The 20,618-nt window shown below is 52.4% G+C and overlaps 1 protein-coding gene and 1 pseudogene across 1 annotated transcript; one reads left to right on the top strand and one right to left on the bottom strand.

Moving 5' to 3' along the window:
- Positions 1–3,203: 3,203 nt before the first annotated feature.
- On the bottom strand, positions 3,204–7,482 carry LOC132226541 (keratin, type II cuticular Hb1-like; annotated as a pseudogene).
- Positions 7,483–12,469: 4,987 nt separating this feature from the next.
- Positions 12,470–20,612, top strand: LOC132227622 (keratin, type II cuticular Hb1-like). The gene is made up of 9 exons (XM_059682950.1): positions 12,470–13,012; positions 14,694–14,902; positions 15,788–15,848; positions 16,760–16,855; positions 17,083–17,247; positions 17,400–17,525; positions 18,282–18,502; positions 18,675–18,706; positions 19,210–20,612. Exons 1-9 carry the CDS (start codon positions 12,629–12,631, stop codon positions 19,383–19,385), a joined length of 1,470 nt encoding a protein of 489 aa, XP_059538933.1. The 5' UTR covers positions 12,470–12,628; the 3' UTR covers positions 19,386–20,612.
- Positions 20,613–20,618: the final 6 nt, after the last annotated feature.

Here is a 20,618-nt window from a genome sequence, read left to right as displayed (position 1 = left end):
CTCAGAGAATCAGTCCCCCAGCTGCAAACACTGCTGTGGCCCACGTGGCCCTGGCTCGGCCAGAGATTCCAACCTTCCAAGCTCCTGGAATCTCTTGGACTGACGTCATGACGGCTTGGGATTTAGAAAGGAAAAATTCAGGCAGCAGCCAGTCCTCTGTGGTGCAGGCTGCAGTTGGCTCATCAGAAATCCTGCCTGCAACTCCTGGGCAAAATGCCCAACCAAAAACTCTTGCAGAAGGGCAAGATCTGCTTTCAGGAGCTGATTTGCACTGGGAGTGTCGGTAAGAACATTTATATCGTTGGTGTTAGTATGGATCAAATGGGACTGATGCAGGAGTCCGGTGGGGCCATGTCCCCTACCCTTCAAGAGCTGGTAACCTGCCAGCCATGTTTCCATCCCATTCTTCTGGCATGAGATTCCTGTTTACCCAGGAAGGGAGCCTGTTAGATACCTTTGGGCAGGGACCCAAGAAAACAGCAGACACCCCAGCACTAGTATTACCTTAAAAGGTAAAGGCAGAGCCTCGGGCCAATGACGCACCTTAGCCCTACTCCGGGACTTAGAAAGCAGAAACCTTTGTTTCCCAGACGCACCGATGATGTAAACCTTTGTGCAATAGACAAAAATGTGAGCTCAATAGATAAGGACGTCTCTCAGGCTGTGTGCCAAGGCAAGAGCTCAGAAATCCAGCCCTTCACTGGCCACCCAACCCTCCAAACTGGCCTGTCTTCTGCCCCCTAAAGTCCAGTTAGTTACCTTGTGAAAACTCAAACTACACTACACCACAGACCTGGAGTAGAAGCAGAGCTGGAACCTCAGTCTGGTTCCAAAGGCGTGCTTTCCTCCACCGTCATACGTTGTTCCCAGCCCGCCCTCAGGTCACTTGTGAAACTAGAACTCAGTTGTGCTCAGATCCCCCAGCCCCAATCTGCGAGGGCATCTTCCCTGGGCCTGTCCTCAAGAGCCCCTGCCTGGGCACAGAAGGCACGCCCTCATTCCTAGCCCACTCCATTCTCTTTCTGGTCTGCTTTCGTGTTCAGGGGCCCCCTCCCCACCAGAATGTCATCTCCAGGGAGCCAGGATGAGCGTGTCATCTTGCACACCGAGCACTATGCCTGACCCCCAGAGGCCACTCCCTGTTTGTTTGTAGCCAATGAGTGGATGAATGGATGCACTTCTCAGCTCCTCTGCCAGGAAGAGCTGATGATGGACCCCAAGCTAGGGTGGTTGCTTCTGGGCGGTGTCCCGGCCCCAAATCTGGCCAGCTTTGTCTTTATTCTGAGGAATCCACGTGCGAACAGCCTGGTGGCTCAGTCCACTGCAGAACATTTTTATTGCAAAGGAAGAGTCCCAGGAAAAGAGGGGCACGGGCAGTTCAAAGGGCAAGACTGAGACTTTATGGTTCAGGGTGAGGGACACGAGGGAGAAATGAGGCGAGGGCCAGATCGATTGGGGGGGGGGGGACGCGTCTGAGACAGAGGACCAAGTCTTTGGGGCAAAGGCTAGGGTTCTTGGAGCAGGAGAGGAGGTGTTCAACGTCCGGGGAAGTCTCTGCAGCTGAATTCCCTGGCCCGGCCTGGGGAGCCGCAGAGTGAGCTGCTGCAGCCAGGAGTGCTCGTCTCCAGGGCATCAGAACCCGCTCCTGCTCCTGAAGGTAGCAGACGGTCAGGGCCCCGGGCCAAGCCGGGCTGGCAGGTGAGATCACTGTCCAGAGCTGAGCAGAGAGTGGCTGTTGGAGGGAGGAAACCCCCTTCCCTCTCTCCACCCCAGGAGACAGACATACCAACAACTCCTCCAGGAAGCAATGCACAGACCCTCCTCCCTAACAGGAGTCAGACAGGCAAACTCCCCAAAGTAACGGATACACAGACCCCCTTCTCCCAAGAAACAGACTCAAGAATCCTTCCCTCTCCCAAGTCGGACACAGATTCACCCCACCCAACAATAAAAGTCTCGTCCACGAGAATAAGGTCACAGAACTTCCTTCCACACCCCAGGCAAAACCAATAGAACAGCGGTCCTCAACCTTCTGGCCCTTTAAATACAGTTCCTCATGTTGTGACCCAACCATAAAATTATTTTCGTTGCTACTTTATAACTGTAATGTTGCTACTGTTATGAATCATCATGTAAATATCTGATATGCAGGATGGTCTTAGGCGACCCCTGTGAAAGGGTCATTCGACCGCCAAAGGGGTCTCGACCCACAGGTTGAGAACCACTGCAATAGAACCTCCCTGCAAAGAACAGACCCCAGGACCCTCCCCCCGCCCTACACACAAACACAAAGACTCACTCCCAAGAGAGAAACCACCCCTGGCAAAGGGAGACACACAGAGGATGCAGACCCCTTCTCCCTTCCCCAGAGGATGCACAACAAAGAGGGGCAGATAAGACTTGGCCCCTCCAACCGGTTATACCTATTATTTACTTACTGAGGCTCTCTGCTCTCCGTCTCAGGCCAAGCCTGCAGGGAGGAGGGGGACACAGGTAAGTGGACCTCGCTCCTGGGTGTAACAGTCCCCATTCTCCTCTCTACAGAAGTCATTCATCCTGCAAGCTCCTTGGTTCTCTCAGGTCCCCACAGCCTTTTGAGTGAAGGCTCCTTTGAACCTTTAAATTCAATCCTTCCTGCCATAAATTTAAATAACTCACTTTTATTGATGTCTTCTCAGGAGAGGGAGAAGGCAAAAGAGCTATACTTTGGGGGGCCTAAGCACCTTGAAAAGGGAGGCTGTGGATGGGGGTGCATTTTAAAGGAGGCCACAGAGAAGACAGCTCAATTATCTGAAGAATATGGTTCAAGCCTCACTTAATCCCTTTCTACTTGTGCATCCTTGAGGGGGTCCTTTTGCCCTCTCTGCGACTCTGTTTCCTCACCTGACAAAACATCCCTCCCATGGGGTTGCGGGTTTAAAAGAGATAAGAAATGTGGCATGGCTGCATAGTGGATTCCCTCTCCCTCCCCTCAGTCTGGTGTCCCCAGGTGGGTGGAGCTGGCAGTCTTTGAGTCCCTACTGCTGTCTAAGAGTAGAAGCCAGGCCCTCCTGGTTCCCACAAACCCTGCCTTCCCCAGGTCCCAGGAAGATGGGCAGAGCTGAGACCTTACTCCCCTGGCTGGGCCTTGCAGCTGTCATGAGGGACAAACTAGCCCCTGCTCTCTGGTCCTGGGGATGAATGACTTTATGAGTTGCCCTAACCTAGCTGCCATGGTGCTCATTAGCTGGGGCCTTCCGTCTAAAGGGCTGTTGAATAGGGGGAACAAACTGCCTCCAGGAAAACAAGTCTCTGGATACTCGGGTCACCTTTCCCCACCCCATCCCCAGCTGCTGAGGCCCCAGGTGGTGACCCCCACACCCCCTGTGCTATATCTGAAGCACTGCCCAGCCCTTACCTTCTCTCCTCGTCCTCCAGCAGCTTGCGGTAGGTGGCGATCTCAAAGTCCAGCCTCAGCTTGACGACCATGAGCTCCTGGTACTCCTGCAGCTGCCGGGCCATGTCCTGCCTGGCCCGTTGTAGGGCAGCCTCCAGCCAGGCCAGCTTGCCCTTGGCACTGCCTGAGGCACCCTCCTCCTGCAGAGCTCCCTCTAGTTCGCTGGGCTGGGGGTAAAGGGGGGACCACGAACAGAAGGACATCCTTGGTCCCCACCTCTATCTCCTCAAGGATCTCTAGACCTTTCTCAGAGGCTGGGGAGCCAATGAGGATTACAGATTGTTGTGTGGAGTGAGCATGCCTGTTCTGAAACATGTGTGTGTGTGTGTGTGTGTGTGTGTGTGTGTGTGTGTGTGTGCATGCGTGCACGTGCGCCCTATTACCAGGATGGAGATTTGGGGCCAGCCATTTGGGACAGCTGAGAGAAAGCCCTTGACATCAGTATGGTGACACTTCTAAAATGAGCTCAGATGGGAGAAGCAGCAAATGCTCCTTAGCACAGAATGCTGAGATTATTGTTTTATCAGGGAAACTAACAAGATGGCTATTCTGTCCTCACAGAAGACTAGAATGTGAAGTCTTCAGGGGGAAATAATAATGACTGCTTGCCTTGGTAATGTGCTTGCTGCTTAGGAAACAGGCTGGGGGAAGGGAGGCAGGATCAGAGCTGTGACTGGTGGAGGACTGAACCCCAACATGCCCACCCTCTCATTCTGCCCCCTCAGCGTCATCAGTTCCTGGAGAAGGGCAAACCTCCCTCAGAGCCTACGACACTTGTCTCTGCAGAAAGCAAGAAAAGACCAAAGCAGAACCCCTTCCCTCCGGTGTGGAGCGTGATTGAGAGGGCTTGACAAAGAGTGGGCTGGGAGAAAAGAGGAGGTTGCCAGGGAGAGAGGTCGGGGAAAGGGAGCGCTCATGTGGAACCTGTCCTTCCTAAGGCCTAAGCCTGAGTCACAAACACAAATGACAACAGAGGCCTGGCTGAGGCATCGAACAGTAAAGGCCAAACGTTAACTGTGTACAACAGGATCCAGTTCCACAGAGAAATGTGCATGCTCTCAGTGTCCTGAAATCACCAGCACCTCTTTCACGTTTCCAGCCTTTCATTTCTCTATTTTTAAAAATATGTCTTTATTGGTTTTTGGGTTTTTGGTGTGTGTGTGCGTGTGTGTGTTTGTTTTGTTTTGTTTTGTTGTTTTTTGTTGTTGTTTTAGAGAGAGAGAGAGAGAGAGAGAGAGAGGAAGGGAGAAGGATAGAGAGATAAAACATCAATGATGAAAATCATCACAGATCAGCTGCCTCTTGCACACCCCCTACTGGAGATCAAGCCTGCAACCCAGGCATGTGCCCCTTCTGGGAATCGAACCACCCCCCTCTTGGTTCATGGGTCAATGCTCAACAACTGAGCCACTGGCAGGACAAAAATTGTTTTTTTTGTTAATCCTCACCGAAGGATATTTTTCCATTGATTTTTAGAGAGAATGGAAGGGAGGGGGCACAGAGAGAGAAACATCAATGTGAGAGACACATTGATTGGTTGCCTCCCGCATGCACACACGTCAGGGCAGGGATTGAGCCTGCAACCGAGGCACCTGCCCTTGACTGGAATCTAACCTGCGACCCTTCAGTCGCAGGCCCACACTCTATCCACTGAGCTAAACCAGTTAGGGCTCATCTCTCCACTTTAGATAGAGACACGGCCTCAGCACCGTTTCTCTCCACAGGGATAACAGTGCCAGCCTAGGTGATGGTAAGTGGCAAAGAACCCTCTGCCTCAATGTTAAATGAGGCAATCTGGAGTGGTGGGGGCTGTGGCACACAAAGTAACATATTCCCAAGCCAAACGCTGCCATGTGGGACATCTACACTAACAAAAGACAAAAATGCTAATTGACCATACCTTCGCTATGCCCTAAGCCATGCCCACCAGCCAATCAGAGTGACTATATGCAAATTAACCCAACCAAGATGGTGGCCAGCAGCCACGGAGCTGGAGCAAGCAGGAGGCTTGGTTGCCCAGGCGATGGAGGAAGCCAAGCTTCCCACCAGCCCTGAGCCGGCTGTGGCCTCCGCTCATGGCAACAAAGTTTCAATTATAGAAGACAAATAAATCCCAGATACCTGCTTCCAGCCAGCCTCCACTGGAGCTTGGGTGGCTGGGGGCCATGGCCAGCCCCTCTGGGGGGCTTGGCCAGCCTGCAAACTGCCATCAGCCACTCACCCAGACTGGCCAGGCACCCCAGCAGGACCCTCCGCTACCCTGAAGGGGCTGTGGCCTCCCTGCAAACAGCCATCAGCCCCTCACCCAGGCTGGCCACGCACCCCAGGGGGGACCCCCACCCTGAAGGGATTGTGGCCAGCCTGCAAACAGCCATCAGCCCCTCACCCAGGCTGGCCAGGCACTCCTATCTAATAAAAGGGTAATATGCAAATTGACCCTAACAGCAGAACGACTGGGAATGACTGGTCACTATGACACACACTGACCACCAGGGGGCAGATGCTCAATGTAGGAGCTGCCCCCTGGTGGTCAGTGTGCTCCCACAGGGGGAGCTCTGCTCAGCCACAAGCCAGGCTGATGGCTGCCAGTACAGCGGTGGTGGTGGGAGCCTCCCCCACCTCCTCAGCAGTGCTAAGGATGTCCGACTGCAGCTTAGGCCTGTGCCCCGCTGACAAGTGGACATCCCCCGAGGGCTCCCGGGCTGCCAGAGGGATGTCTGACTGCCAGCTTAGGCCCAATCCCCCAGGAAGTGGGCCTAAGCCAGCAGGTGGTCATCCCCTGAGGGGTCCCACACTGCAAGAGGGCACAGGCCGGGCTGAGGGACCCCCTGAGTGCACAAACTTTTGTGCACCAGGCCTCTAGTAGTTTAATATTACCAGATCCACTTTTTTTTTCAGATCCACATATTTTTAAATAGAAACCAGAAAACTGGATTTCTAGGTAAAATCTTGCAAATTCTAAAGATGAGCTCAAATTTAATGCTATAATAGGCAAACAAAACACATAGACATAAAAATGTACGTACAGATAAAAACGATATACAAACAAGCATATATATTACCTACATGTTGAATCACTTACCCATATGAACTACAGAGAATTATAGGCAAATATAAGCATGATGTACACATATAGCCACACTCCTATTTTCTCAGACATTCACAAAGAGAAACTCAATCTACTTCAAAGGATGAGGGAAGGGGAATGTATTCTAGTTGTCATAAATAACAGGCACACATCCCAACCATCACCACTCTGCCACCCCCACTCCCACCCCTCACCTGACTCTCAGCTCTGTCCACATCCACAGTCAGCCGCTGGATGGCCTGGTTAAGCCTGTTCAGCTCTTCCTTGCTGTACCCCAGGCTCTGCGGGTGTCTCTGCATGGTCATCTTTATCTCCTCACACTATGGGGTGGGGGCAGCAGTGTAAGAGGGAGGATCAGGGGACGAGGAGAGTAAATAAGGGCACTTGACTGATATTACCATGATGAGCCAAGCTGAGGTCTCCTCCAAGCCTCCCGGGAGCACTAAGCCAAGCTGCAGCCCAAGGAACTCCCAGAACCCTCACCTCTGAAGACAAGGCCTCTCCCACCTGGGGGCTTTGTGACCTCACCTGTGACAATTGCGGCGTTCTGACCTGGAGTAGAAGGGGCAGTTCTGGGCGCTCAGATGGGAAAGTGGAGGTCCTTGGGCTGGAATGGGCCTTGCAGGCAGGTGCTCGAGCCGACCAGCCACATTGCTACCAGACAGGCGATTTAGGCAGGCCTATCTGTTAGCAATGGGGAAGACAGACTCGGGGAGGGACGCTGGGGCTGGGGATTCCAGTTCCCAAGACCTGATAGGAAATCTGGGGTGATGACTCTAAACTGAAGACGGAACCAGGGGCCTAGAGAGTACAAGCCTCTGTTGGCATTTCTTTTTGTTTATAAATTTCTCATACATGCCAAAGAGTATATATAACAAATGTTTAATAAAACAGATCCTTGTGTACCCACCAGTACCTTCAAATCTCCCTGGGGGACCCTTATCATAGCATCCTTCATCCCTAATCCCATCCGATCTCCTAAGTAATCACTTTCCTGGGTTTTTGTGTTAACTATTTTCTTGCTTTTCTTTATTATTTTATCATATGTGAATAAACCTCCAAGCAATCATTTAGTTTTGCCTGCTTTTATGCTTTATATATACAAATATATATATAGAGAGAGAGATATGGATATATCTATATATATAGAATTACTCTGCCTATATGCTTCTATAATTTTATTTTTCTTCCTCAACATCTTATTTTTGTGATTCATCCATTTATTTCTTTTTCAGTGATGTATAGTATTCCAATGTATGAATAATTCTCCGTTCTCCTATAGGTATGCATGTGTATATTTTTATTTTTGTTATAACAATGTTGCTATGAACTTTTTGGTACATGTCTACTGGTATACTCAGAAAGAGGGTCTTTAAGGTCCTGACTATCAAACATTTTTTAACCACAACTCAAAGTAAGAAATATATTTTATGTCATGAATCAGTATCTATGTACATATTACAACACACACAAAATTATTTGCCAAATTCATTATAGTAATTTATTCTTTGACCAGCAATATATAAAAAAATTATATTCCCTCCAACACATCTCAATTTGCAACAATTCCAATGATGTACACAATGATGTATATTTTGACCTATGGGAAATTGGAAACCTTAGAGATGAAGTCATTAATTCTTCTAACATTGCTCAGTGCCTGCTCTGAGCCAACACTGTGCCAGACACTTCCTAGCACTTGAGAATTACCTCAAGGATCCCTGAGCACCCCTCCTCAATGTCCCCAGCCCTAAGCACACCAATGCATAAATAGCTGGCATAACCCTAGCAGCCCCCGCCACCTTGAATGCCCTCCAGGAGATGCCACCCAACCCTCCAGGCCTGAAATAATGGACAAGAGATTGACAAGCATGACAGGAATGTATGACTTTATTTTAAGCACAGACAGCAGGAGGAAATGGAGATTTGGGGAAGGAAGGGAAGAACAAGAGTGCAAGGGAAGGGGAAGGTCGGGAGACGGGGGCTGAGGAGCTGTCCTCTTCATGGGTCCAGGCAGCCCAGAATCCACAGAAGAAATCCACATGTCACTCCTCCCAGCAGCCTTTCTTGGCCTGGGGGAGGCAGAAGACAAGGAGTGGGGTTCTCACACAACCAGAAATGAGAAGTGACCCCAGACAGTTCGGTTCAGTGGATAGAGCATTGGCCCATTGGCCAAAGGGTCCCAGGTTCCATTCCAGCCAAGGACATGTACCTCGGTTGCAGGCGTAATCCCCAGCCCTGGTTGGGGTACATGCAGGAGACGACCAATCAATGTGTCTCTCTCACATCAATGTTCCTCTCTCTGTCTCTCCCCCTCCCTTCCACACACTCTAAAAATTTATGCAAAAATATATTTGGGTGAGGATTAACAATAAATAAATAATAAAATGGAAAACATGATACTTAAAAAAAAAAAGAAAGAAAGAAAGAAAGAAATGAGAAGTGGACAGCAGAGAAAATAGGTCAAAGCGAGATCAACCATTGTACCTGCCACTGGGTTGCACCTGGGTGGGTTGGGCATAAGAGCCAGTTGGGACCCTCTGGGGGGCGGGGGGAGGGCTGGAGGCTCGGGTGTTTCTTCAAGCCCTGCCAACTTAACCCTTCTTACAGCTGCTGCTACAGGCTCCCATCCCACTGTATCTGGTGCCACAGGTACAGGCGGCAGAGAGGCCCCCAGAAACAACACTGTCCCGGGAGCTGTTCACACCTGCAAAGGGACAATAAGGATAACTCAGAACCTTTGTGGGGAGCTGGTCCCGAACAGCACCCAGACCTGGAGGAGCAGGCTGGCGTGGGGGAGGGGCTGGGGTGGTCACCAGAGCAGGTACCCGCAATAGAGGAGAAATAACAACAACAACAACAACAACAATAATAGCAGTTAGAATTTACTGACCACCTACTATGTACCAGGCATTCTACAAATGCTTTACATACACACCTCACTTTATCCTCACCCCATCCCTGAGCAAGTTTTATGTCCTCATTCTCGACACAAAGCAAACTGAGGCTCAGAGAGGTTATGTAATTGTTCATCCAGATGGTGGAGCTCAGGCTTGAACCTAGTTGTATTTGATTCCAGAAACACTCTTGATCACTACACCACAGAGAATGGGGAAAAAGTGTTTCTTAAATGGGCACATTGATATTTAAGATGTTTCGTAATGATGCCTTGGGTTACCAAAACTAGACACACACACACACACACACACACACACACACACACACACGTTCACACACATACACTCCATATAGTATCCCCCTCCCTTTGGCTCGCTCACCTCTGATCATGGTGCTCTCCAGGTCAAGCACCTCCAGTGCTCAGCTTGACATTCTAAGCCCGCCCCATCCAGCCACCATATCCACCACCTAGCCCCAGCCTGCCGCCTTTCCCCCTGCCCTCTCCAGCTCCTGTTTTGCAGCTAACGTGGACTGCCAGCTATTCCTGTCACACCGATAGCCTCAGTTACTTTGTGTCATTGCTTACATCTTTCCCCCTCTCTCACTCATCTCAGCACATTCAGTTCTTTACCATTCTTCAGGTCCAATCAAACTGTGTTCTTCTCCAAGGACCCTGCCTGACCTCTGGCCCCAAGCTCAGGAACTGAGGCTCACTCTCCCTCCAAGTCCCGCTGGCATGGTGTTCCTCCATTAGAACCAGACACCCTGCAGCTGAGTATCAGGGCCCTCTGTGCCTGCCTGCCCTGCCCGGGGACTGCCATCTCCTCCTTCATGCCCTGAGCCAGTTCCTCCTGAGTGCTCAGCAGGTGTTTGCACCTGCATTGAATTGGCTCCTGGGGCCTCCTGGGAGGGGATGGGTGTTAGGAAGAAACCTGACAACCAAGACGGAGCATTTGCTTTTCATCAGTAGACTGATGGACTGGCGATAAAGGGGTTAGAAAATGATTTCTAGAAGAACTGGCCAAGAATAGAACAGCCCTCCTCTTCCCCAAGGAAGCAGAACTACCAACCCTCTCTGTAGGGAAATCTCTTCTTGGTGTGTCTGAATGCTCATGCTAAAGCCCATCTCCTGCGCATAGGTTCCAGGATAATAAAGAGAGAGCAGGGTGCGTGTGTCCCTGAGGCTCAGTCAGAGACTGGTACTGACTCTTTGGGGGACCACTGTGTTCCAGCCGTCAGACCTTCAATTCCCTCCCCTTCAGCTTGTGTTCTGAGTGGGCACACATCAACCCGCAGCCCTCTGGTCTCTCTGGATGTTAATGCACTTAATTATCTGTGTGGACAAAGGCTGATTATGAATCTCATCCATTGTGATAGCACAGAAAGTCCAACCCATCGATCCACCAAAACCCAGAAAGAGGTCCAAGCAAGAACCACATACGTACCTCCATAGGACTGATTTAAGGCCTCCATGCTTCGGGGTAAGTCCATTTCCTCTCAGGACGGGGCACCGAAGGAAGATGTCACCAATACCACCATTCCCTGGAGAAATTTGGAATGGGAATACATTATCCTCAAGGCGTGAGTCACACAGCTGTGGACTCCAGCTGCAGCTGGAAGTCGGAGCACAAGACACTGGGGAGCTGGGCTCCACCTTCTACAGAGGACAGAACTGGGGTTGGGCTGAAACTCCCACTAAGCCAAGGCTGAACCAAAGGGCTTGGGCTCTCAAGGGTGTTGGAAAGGGGGCAATGGGGCACTCCCTGGAAATGGAATGCCAGGCAGCCAGAGGCAGGCACTGCAGCCATGATGACCTCTGAATTCCAGGATTTAATTACCCTTTGCACAATAATAACTCATATTTAAAAACAAAGGAAGCTAAGAATAATTTACATGTTTCTTTTTAATATTGGCTGCTGAGTTCACACGTTGGTTTCCTCTGCCCATACCTGGACACATAATCAACTTCCATGATGATAGGTTTGGCCTTCTGGAGTTGGTGGCCATGACCAAGCACCAGTTGAAGGAAAGGCATTGGATGAGGCTGATTTCTCTAAAAGCCCAAAGCCTAGCAGCCCCGGCCCCTGCCTCCTAGAGGACCACAACCCTCCTCAGCACCCAAAGACTCAGACCCTGGGAGCGCCCAGTGTGGGGGAGCGCTGGGAGCCACCTTCCAAGCTGACCCTCCCTCTCTATGGAGCCTTCTATGCGTGACCTTAGACAAGTCACCGGGCCACTCTGAGTTCACCTTCCTAATCAGGTAAACCTCAGGAGGACGAAATAATGCATTTTAAAGCCCTTACACGCTGTAGGCACTCCATACATGCAACTCCCTCCCCTCCACCGAGCAGAATGGAGAGGGGACAGGAAACAGTTTCTGGGAGGAAAAGGGGTGGTGCGATACTCACAGGGAGAGAAGCCATAAGCTGAGTTCTGATAAAAAGAGAAGAGAAAGTTTTTGCCCAAAGGGGGAGGGGGCAGGATGAATGGCAAAGCAATAATAGTAAAATAAACAGAACAAACAAACAAACAAACATTTATGGGGCGTTCATTAAGCGAGAGGCAGGGCCCTAACTGCTTTCCTGTCCATTATCTCATTAGGTCCTCCCAACAACTCTCAGATGGGCACCATTACTCTCCCTATGTTGCACATGAGGAAACTAGGTTCAGAAAGGTTATTCACCTTCCAGGTCATGACAAGAAAATGTTCCTCAGAGACCCCTTCCCTTCAACACACACACACACACACACACACACACACACACACGCCCCCACACACCATATGGAAATGCACAAAAAACTAAGACCAAGGCTTCCCAGCCTGAAGGGTGGTTTCGCAGGGCTGGGACCCAAAGAGGGGCCAGGGGCGCCCAGCTGCCCAGCCTGGGGATGGAGCCAAAGATCCAGCGCTACCCAGGCCGAGTGTGGCAGAGAGGTGTCGGGCCCGCCCTGAGCACAGGGCGGGCGGAGCTGACCGGGCACTTCTGGGCCCCATAAAGCCGGGCGAGGGGGCAAACGCTGTTTTATGGAGGCAGCCAGGCGGCCGGCCCGCTTTGATTCCCAGCGGGACTGGGCACCAGGGCCGACCTCCAAGCTCATAAATGCGCTGGCTGCGCGCTCCCTCCCCGGGCCAGCGGGCAGCGATATAAGACTCCACGCCGACTTCGGGCTTCAGTGCCCTTCACTGCCGCCGCTGCCGCCGCACCATGTCCTGCTTCTCCACCCGCCTTGGCGGCCCCTGCGGGGTCCGCGCCTTCAGCTGCGCCTCCGCCTGCGGGCCCCGGCCCGGCCGCTGCTGCATCACCGCCGCCCCCTACCGCGGGGTCTCCTGCTACCGCGGCCTCACAGGGGGCTTTGGCAGCCAGAGCGTCTGCGGCGCCTTCCGCTCTGGCTCCTGTGGACGCAGCTTCGGATACCGCTCAGGCGGCGTGTGCGGGCCCAGCCCGCCCTGCATCACCACCGTGTCCGTCAATGAGAGCCTCCTCACGCCCCTCAACCTGGAGATCGACCCCAACGCGCAGTGCGTGAAGCATGAGGAGAAGGAGCAGATCAAGTGTCTCAACAGCAGGTTCGCTGCCTTCATCGACAAGGTGGGTGTCCCTGACCAGCCCTTCCCTGAGCCCTCTGTTGCTGGTCTGGGCACTGGAGAGGAGTCATGGGCAGGAGGGGTGTGGTCCAGGTGAGCTCTCAGTGATAGAGGAGATGGACCACATCTGATGGAGATGGACCACATTGACAGCTGTGTATTGGGCAGGGGCTCCTGATTTGATAGCAATGTTATTGCAGACAACCTCTGTCCAGGCAGGCAGGGTGCCCACAGAGAAGGTTTGGGTGTTCTTGAGCACACACTTCCTGAGCCTGGAACTCCTGGGAGGACCTGGGATCCTGGGATTCCCAAGCTGCCTCTTTAGAAATGGGTGATATATCTATCCAATGAGAGAGAGAGAGAGAGAGAGAGAGAGAGAGAGAGACAGAGAGACAGAGAGACAGAGAGACAGAGAGAGAGAGAGGTGGAGGAGCAACATTGATCAGTTGCCTCCTGTACATGCCCGGATGGGGATGGAACCTGAAACCTAGGTATGTGCCCTGATGGGAATCAAACCCAGAACCTTTATGGTGTACTGGATGACGCTCCAACCAACTGAGCCACCCAACCAAGGCAGGAGTGCTGATATTTTATGTGATACTTTTAGTTAATACAGCAAAGCATTAAATAGCACCTGATGAGAAAATTCATCTCCTTTCATGAGTTTTTCAGTCCTTTAGGTTAAGTGGAGAAAATCTTCATTGGGTGCTAATACTAGTGTGTCTTTAGCATCCCTCCAATACTTGCTACTCTCCCACTTTGATAAAGAGAGCAAGCCTCGAGGTTCAGAACTTTCTTGGGCAACAGTTTCAGCTACAATTTATGTTTTATGGTTTCCTTTTATGAATGCATAGTGATAATGGTTTTACAACTATGGTGGTAATATAAAGTTACTCCTTTAATCTCATTTAAGTGTAAATGTTAAGAAAATTCATTTATAGATACATCATGAATGAAATCACACAAGGGGATGGCAACATTTTGAAGACAGCCAGCGAAGGGCTCATATTTGAGAATTGCTGCCACTACCAGTCCAGCCCTTTGAGTGCAAACAGAATACAAAGGAGACAGGGATATAGGGCAAGGGGCCTGCCCAAGGGCCCACCGAGAGTGGGTGGCAGAGCAGGACTCCAGCCCAGCCTCTCTCCAGCTCCCCAGGTGAGAGTCTGCCCTTCTGACCTCCCCAGCTAGGAAGGCCTACCCACCTTGACCATCCATTCAAGCAACTGCTCACCCAGCCCCAGGCTGCCACTGAGGACATAGCTAAAGGAGCCATAGGCCCTGCCCTGGAGGAGCGTGGAGTGAAAGGCTTTCGTCCTCCTGTATCCCTCCAACCCCTGCTCTCCATCCTTTCCTCCAGGAAGCCTTCCCTACCTGTCACTACCCTCCACTCCTCTTTGTCCCCCCAGCCCAACTGTAATCCAGCACAGCACATATGCCCTCAGCTTCTCACTCATCCCATCCAGGGCCACCTAGACAGACCCTCGCTCAGGCCTGAACAAGCAATCGTGAAACGAGGACTCTGGTGCCTCCTCGCCCAGGAGCGCCCAGCAGGGTCCATGGCGGCCACCTCTTGCCTCTGCACAACATGGGCGCTGCCAGTTCTGTCTGACCCTGCCTGCTCTCTGAGGAGGGCTGGGGATATCGGCTCCTCCCACTGACTTTCCTCCCACCCCAAATGGCAGGTGCGCTTCCTGGAGCAGCAGAACAAGCTGCTGGAGACCAAGTGGCAGTACTACCAGAACCGCAAGTGCTGTGAGAGCAACCTGGAGCCGCTGTTTGAGGGCTACATCGAGACGCTGAGGCGCGAGGCCGAGTGTGTGGAGGCCGACAGCGGGAGGCTGGCCTCAGAGCTCAACCATGTGCAGGAGGTGATGGAGGGCTACAAGAAGAAGTGAGTGCATCAGGGAGGAGGTTTTGGAGAAAGGAACTGGATTAAGTCAGAGCCGGGTAGCTCTGGGTTAGACCACAAGAAGAACTTTCCACAAGGAAGAAGACAGTGACAGAAGTTTGTGGGGCTTTTTTTTTTCTGGGGTGGGAATTGAAACATTGGAGAGTCTGAGCTGCTCCAGTTACCTCATTATTACATGCTTACTTCATTAATTCATCAAGCATTTGTTGAACATCTACTCTATGTTCCAGGTGTTGTGTTGGGCCCTGAGGTGAGGGAGGGGTAAGAAAGTAAGGAAGAGCGGTAAGGGGGATACCAGACGAGGGCAGGGTTCCTGCCCCCTTTGGAGTTACAATCCAGAAGCAGAGAGAAGGCCTAGGACAGCGATGGCGAACCTATGACATGCGTGTCAGAGGTGACACGCGCACTCATTTTTTTGGTTGATATTTCTTTGTTAAATGGCATTTAAATATATAAAATAAATATCAAAAATATAAGTCTTTGTTTTACTATGGTTGCAAATATCAAAAAATTTCTATATGTGACATGGCACCAGAGTTAAGTTAGGGTTTTTCAAAATGCTGACACGCCGAGCTCAAAAGGTTCGCCATCACTTGCCTAGGAAGATGTGCATGGCACCCACCCTGGCCCACATCATGAGTGAGAATTCCTGAATCAGTAAGAGCATTGGATGACAGGGGTTGGTTTGAGTACCAAGAGGAAAGGGATGGACAAGGTCCTTTCTAGTCCAACACTTTGATTCTATGATCACCTCCAAATGACCCAGTTCCTGGAGTCTGTTTGTGTAGGCCCTAATTTACTTTTTTTCCCTCTTCAAATCCCAGCCTATTGAACTTTTAGACACTGAACCTATGCTCTTTGTCCCAGGTATGAAGAGGAGGTGGCACTGAGGGCCACTGCTGAGAATGAATTTGTAGTCCTAAAGAAGGTGAGTGACCCCAGAATGCTCTTCCCACAACTCAGAACCAAGGGCAGAGGCAGGAGGGAGCTTTCTGTAATTCAGAGAGGCTGAGCGACACCCCCAGAATCACATAGCCCAACCTCTCCTCTATTCTTTTCCCCAAATGCCCTAATGCTCCCTGGGTGGCCCTGGACACCAGGGCACTTCGCCTGTTTCAGGCAGGGCAATCTCCTCTATCTGTGGTAACTCCCACCTGGCCAGTGGCTCCCCACCTCCTTCTGCCCTGTGCCTGGCAGAGAGTAGGCACTCAATAAACATTTGTGAATGAAAAAGCACACTAGGCTAGAGTAAATCCTCAGACCAGCCACAGTTGGGAAAGGTGTAAACGGTGCTGCTGTGCCTCACCTCTTAGACTTGACTCAGCACAAGTGCCATTGTGTAGACTCGCACCAGGTCCTTCCAACCACCTCCATATGAGGAAGGCAAGGGTCACTGTGAGGAAACTGAGGCACAGAAGTCCTGGGTCTTGCCCTGAGTCACACTGGCTTGAAAGAAGCAGAATTGATCCCTGAGACCTCTTCTTTGACCAGAGATCTATATTTCTTTCCATGAGATTCCAGAGCAGAGATGGGTAGGGCATCGGTAGAATTGACCCATTTTACACTAGATCCTAAGTTTTAGTGATGGTACAAGATGTGGATCCTGGAGGCATCATCCCAGTGGGTACCAGAGGAAGTGCCTGGAAACCTCAGGGTCTCCCTCCTTTACCCAAACCTGCTCCTGACCCCTCTGCCTGCATAAAGGACATCACCAAGGCCATGATACCAGGCACTGGGCTGAGCAGCTGAGGAGGGTCTGCAGGGAGGGTGCCCTCCCTGGTGGGAAGAGCTCTGTGTGGTCTTCCCAGTGAGACTCCTGTGCCACTCTCTGCCCTTTAGGACGTGGACTGCGCCTACCTGCGCAAATCAGACCTGGAGGCCAACGCGGAGGCCCTGACCCAGGAGATTGACTTCCTGCGGCGACTGTATGAGGAGGTGAGAGGGAGCGCAGAACAGCAGAGCAGCAAGGCTCCTCTCAGCCGTGGACTCTGGGTCTGAGGTGCATTTAGAAGCCCCAGGTTGAGGGGGCATCTTGGAGACTGGGCCTTCAGACAGTGAGTCTTGGAGGAAGCAGAGGAAGGGAACGGGGAAGGACCATGAGGGGGACACCGCGACCGCAGGGCTCTGGTCAAAGAAGCTCTTCCCACTCCCCTGCCCCACAGGAGATCCGTGTCCTCCACGCCCACATCTCAGACACCTCAGTCGTCGTCAAGATGGACAACAGCCGGGACCTGAACATGGACTGCGTCATTGCCGAGATCAAGGCTCAGTATGACGACATCGCCAGCCGCAGCCGGGCCGAGGCCGAGTCCTGGTACCGCAGCAAGGTGAGTGCCCAGTGCCCCCTTCCCAGCACCCTAGCAGGAGGGATGCTAAAAGGGCAAGGGAAGGGCAGGCAGCTGGGGTGGCCAATGTGCAAGCTGTGGGGCTCAGTGGAATGACATATCCGTGCCTCAGGAGCATCTCTGCTTCCCCCCAGTGCGAGGAGATGAAAGCCACAGTGATCCGTCACGGGGAGACCCTGCGCCGCACCAAGGAGGAGATCAACGAGCTGAACCGCATGGTCCAGAGGCTGACCGCCGAGGTCGAGAACGCCAAGTGCCAGGTACAGGAGCCTGGCCTACCCCTCAGTGTAGCAAGAGAAGGGGTTAAGCCCGCAGCAGGGGCACTCAGGGTTGACACCTTGCCAAAGTGTGGGAACAGGAGCAAACAGCACACATTAGATGAGTCTCTTCCATTAAAATGCTCTCCATTCCACTGAACGGAGATGAGAGGGGACAGTATGGGGGGAGCAGTATGAAGGGGAATGGAATGACCAGGATTCTCTTGGTCTTAGGGACATAAAGGGGCAGAAGAAATAGCACTGGTCTGAGGGGCAGGTTACTGGGGCTCTCAAACCAGCCCTGCCTCTAATTACCACATGATTTGGGGTAAACCTTTTCACCTCTGTGGCCCATTGGTCTAGGTCAGCGATCACACACTCAGATGTCCCAGAGGTTAGTAAATGCGTGGAGTAGGCTGTGCTGAAAGCACTGGAGTGTGGTAAACCAGAAAGCACAGAGGATAGAGCTAATCAGATCCAACTGAGGCAGGCCTCATGGAAATGCAGGGCCAGTGGGCCCAGAGCCTTAGATATTTTTCAAGAGAAGCCAGGAATTTGGATTTTTGTGTTAAATTTCCAAAATTAAAGACACTGTGCCAACCTTCCTGGCAGCATTAATTTGCAACCCCTGAGCTCCCAAATGGGTGAGGCCCCTTCTTCCTGACAGTCAATGGTCATTGGATGCCTGGCCTCTGACCCCAAATCCAGAACAGGAGCCTTAGTAAACCCCCCACCCCCACCCTACCCCGTGCCTCCCAGAACACCAAGCTGGAGGTCGCAGTGAAGCAGTCAGAGGAGCAGGGCGAGACAGCCGTCAGCGATGCCCGCTGCAAGCTGGCCGAGCTGGAGGCCGCCCTGCAGAAGGCCAAGCAGGACATGGCCTGCCTGCTCAAGGAGTACCAGGAGGTGATGAACTCCAAGCTGGGCCTGGACATCGAGATCGCCACCTACAGGCGCCTGCTGGAGGGCGAGGAGCAGAGGTGAGGCTCACACCTGTGGGAAGGATGCCTCTTCAATCTCCCCAAACTGTGCTTAGAGCCAGGAACATGTTTGCTTGTTGCTTTCATCGAATTTGCATCGAGATTACTTGAGAAGGGAATTTGCAAGCTTTGCTCTCCCCACTTAGTTTTTGTCTCTTTGCTCTCCCCACAGGTTGTGTGAAGGGATTGGCGCTATAAATGTCTGTAAGTAATCTATACTGTGGGTTCCAATATAAGGACTTGGGGTTCTTGTAGGGCAGACTTTTTCTTAAAGGGCCACGTAGTAAATATTTTAGACAGAGGGCCATGCAGTTTCTGCCTCAACTACTCAAATCTGTCATTATAATGTGAAAGTAACCACAGCCATAAGCAATACTTAATAAACAGGTCTGGCTGGGTTCCAATAAAACTTTATTTACAAACATACAACCGCAATTTGAAGACCCTGGAAGGAAGGAGAGGAATGCGGCAGTGAATGATGGAGATCGCTTTAGTAGCTATTTCTGCCGATAGCGGGGCCTGGGCTAACAGTTTATCAAGGATCCATCCTTGACGTTAGACTACAGGAGTGCCCAGGTGTGAGGCGGAAGCCAGGAATAAGAATGAGGGGCGGGGGGCCTCTGAACAAGAGAAGTGGGCTCTGGTCAGCAAGCAGGACTGCTGGCCACCATCTGGCACAGGGACTAAGCCCTGTCCTCCACCCGCAGGTGTCAGCAGCTCCCGGGGTGGCGTTGTCTGCGGGGACCTCTGCGTGTCAGGCTCCAGGCCCGTGACCGGCAGCGCCTGCAGCGCCCCCTGCAGCGGGAACCTAGCGGTGAACACTGGAATGTGCGCGCCCTGCGGGCAGAGCTGTGGCAGTGGCCGCCTGGTGCGGTTTGCCTAGTGCCTCAGTCTTTGTACACACACCGCTCTGCAAGCGAGCCGGCCCAACTCCAGCCACCGGCCCCAGCCCCAGCCCGGCGCTCTGGAAGAGCCTGGACTTGAGCTGGAAGGGCTTCGGGAAGCATCCTTGCCCTGTCCACACTGCTGCCTTCATTTCTCGCACCTCCTACCCCCCACTGCTTGTCTCTTCATTTCTTCCAGGGAGGTCAGCTCTCCGTGCTGGTATGTCTTGGTAATTCTCCCCATCCCCAAAAGTCTGAATGACTGGTTTTCTCGAAACCCTGGGCAAAGGTCCAATCCTGACTGGCTGCCCTGGGAACTTGGACTCCTGTGGCTTCTAAGGGGTGGGTTGGCCCTGGGGCGGGTCTGGTGTGAAAGTGCTGCTGGTGCTGTGCCTCCCCTGCCCTCTAAACCTGTGCACAATGGCTGAGGTGCATCTCCCAGGGAACAGCTTTCTTCGGCTGCCTGGGCTCTCGATCCCTTTCCCGCATGCTTGGTCTCCATGTTTCCAATAAAGCTCAGGGGTCATAAGAAATGGCTGGAGACTCCCTGCGCATCTGTGCTTCCACATGTGGGCTTCCCACCCGGTTTTCACCCCCAATGGAGGCAACAGGGAAGCTGTTCTCAGCCAGAGAGGCAGGGTGGGCTGTCTCTGGGGCACCCTACCCAGGGTGCTACACTCCTACATCCTGAAGGGTGCAGGGGCATCGGCTGGCAGCCCCCAAACCCAGGCACACAGAGGAGCTGGAAGGGAAGTGAGAAGGGCAACAGGGAGGAGCTTTAGCAAGGATGGGGTGCTGGCTCCCATGACCCCTTGCATGGGGACCCCATGCTGCTGAGACACCCGTGGTCCACTCCCTCCACTCCCCCAAGACGCCCCCACCTCAACATGGTAAAGTTCCTGACCATGGGATCGGATATACAGACTTCCCCTTCCCCCATAAACCAACACTCCCTGGGTAGACCCCATCCCACACACATACCACCACCACCACTCCCAGAGGGTCTCAGAGAGACCTCCCACCTCCTCCCCACTACCCATCGATGTGCTGCTGTCCATCCTGGATGGATGTCCCAAGCACAGGCCACAAAGACACCCCACACTCACAGTTGCACAGACCCCGAGTCAGAGACCTGACACACAGATGCCCCATCAAGCACAGACTTAGCACAGATGCACCCTCGGGGGTTCAATACACAGACCATGCCTCACCCCACTGACTTGGGCACAGAG

The sequence above is a fragment of the Myotis daubentonii genome, chromosome 2 (genome assembly GCF_963259705.1).
Source record: "Myotis daubentonii chromosome 2, mMyoDau2.1, whole genome shotgun sequence".
Lineage (NCBI taxonomy): Eukaryota > Metazoa > Chordata > Mammalia > Chiroptera > Vespertilionidae > Myotis > Myotis daubentonii.
Note: the sequence above shows the minus strand (reverse complement) of the source record. Positions and strands in the feature narration are given on the sequence as shown.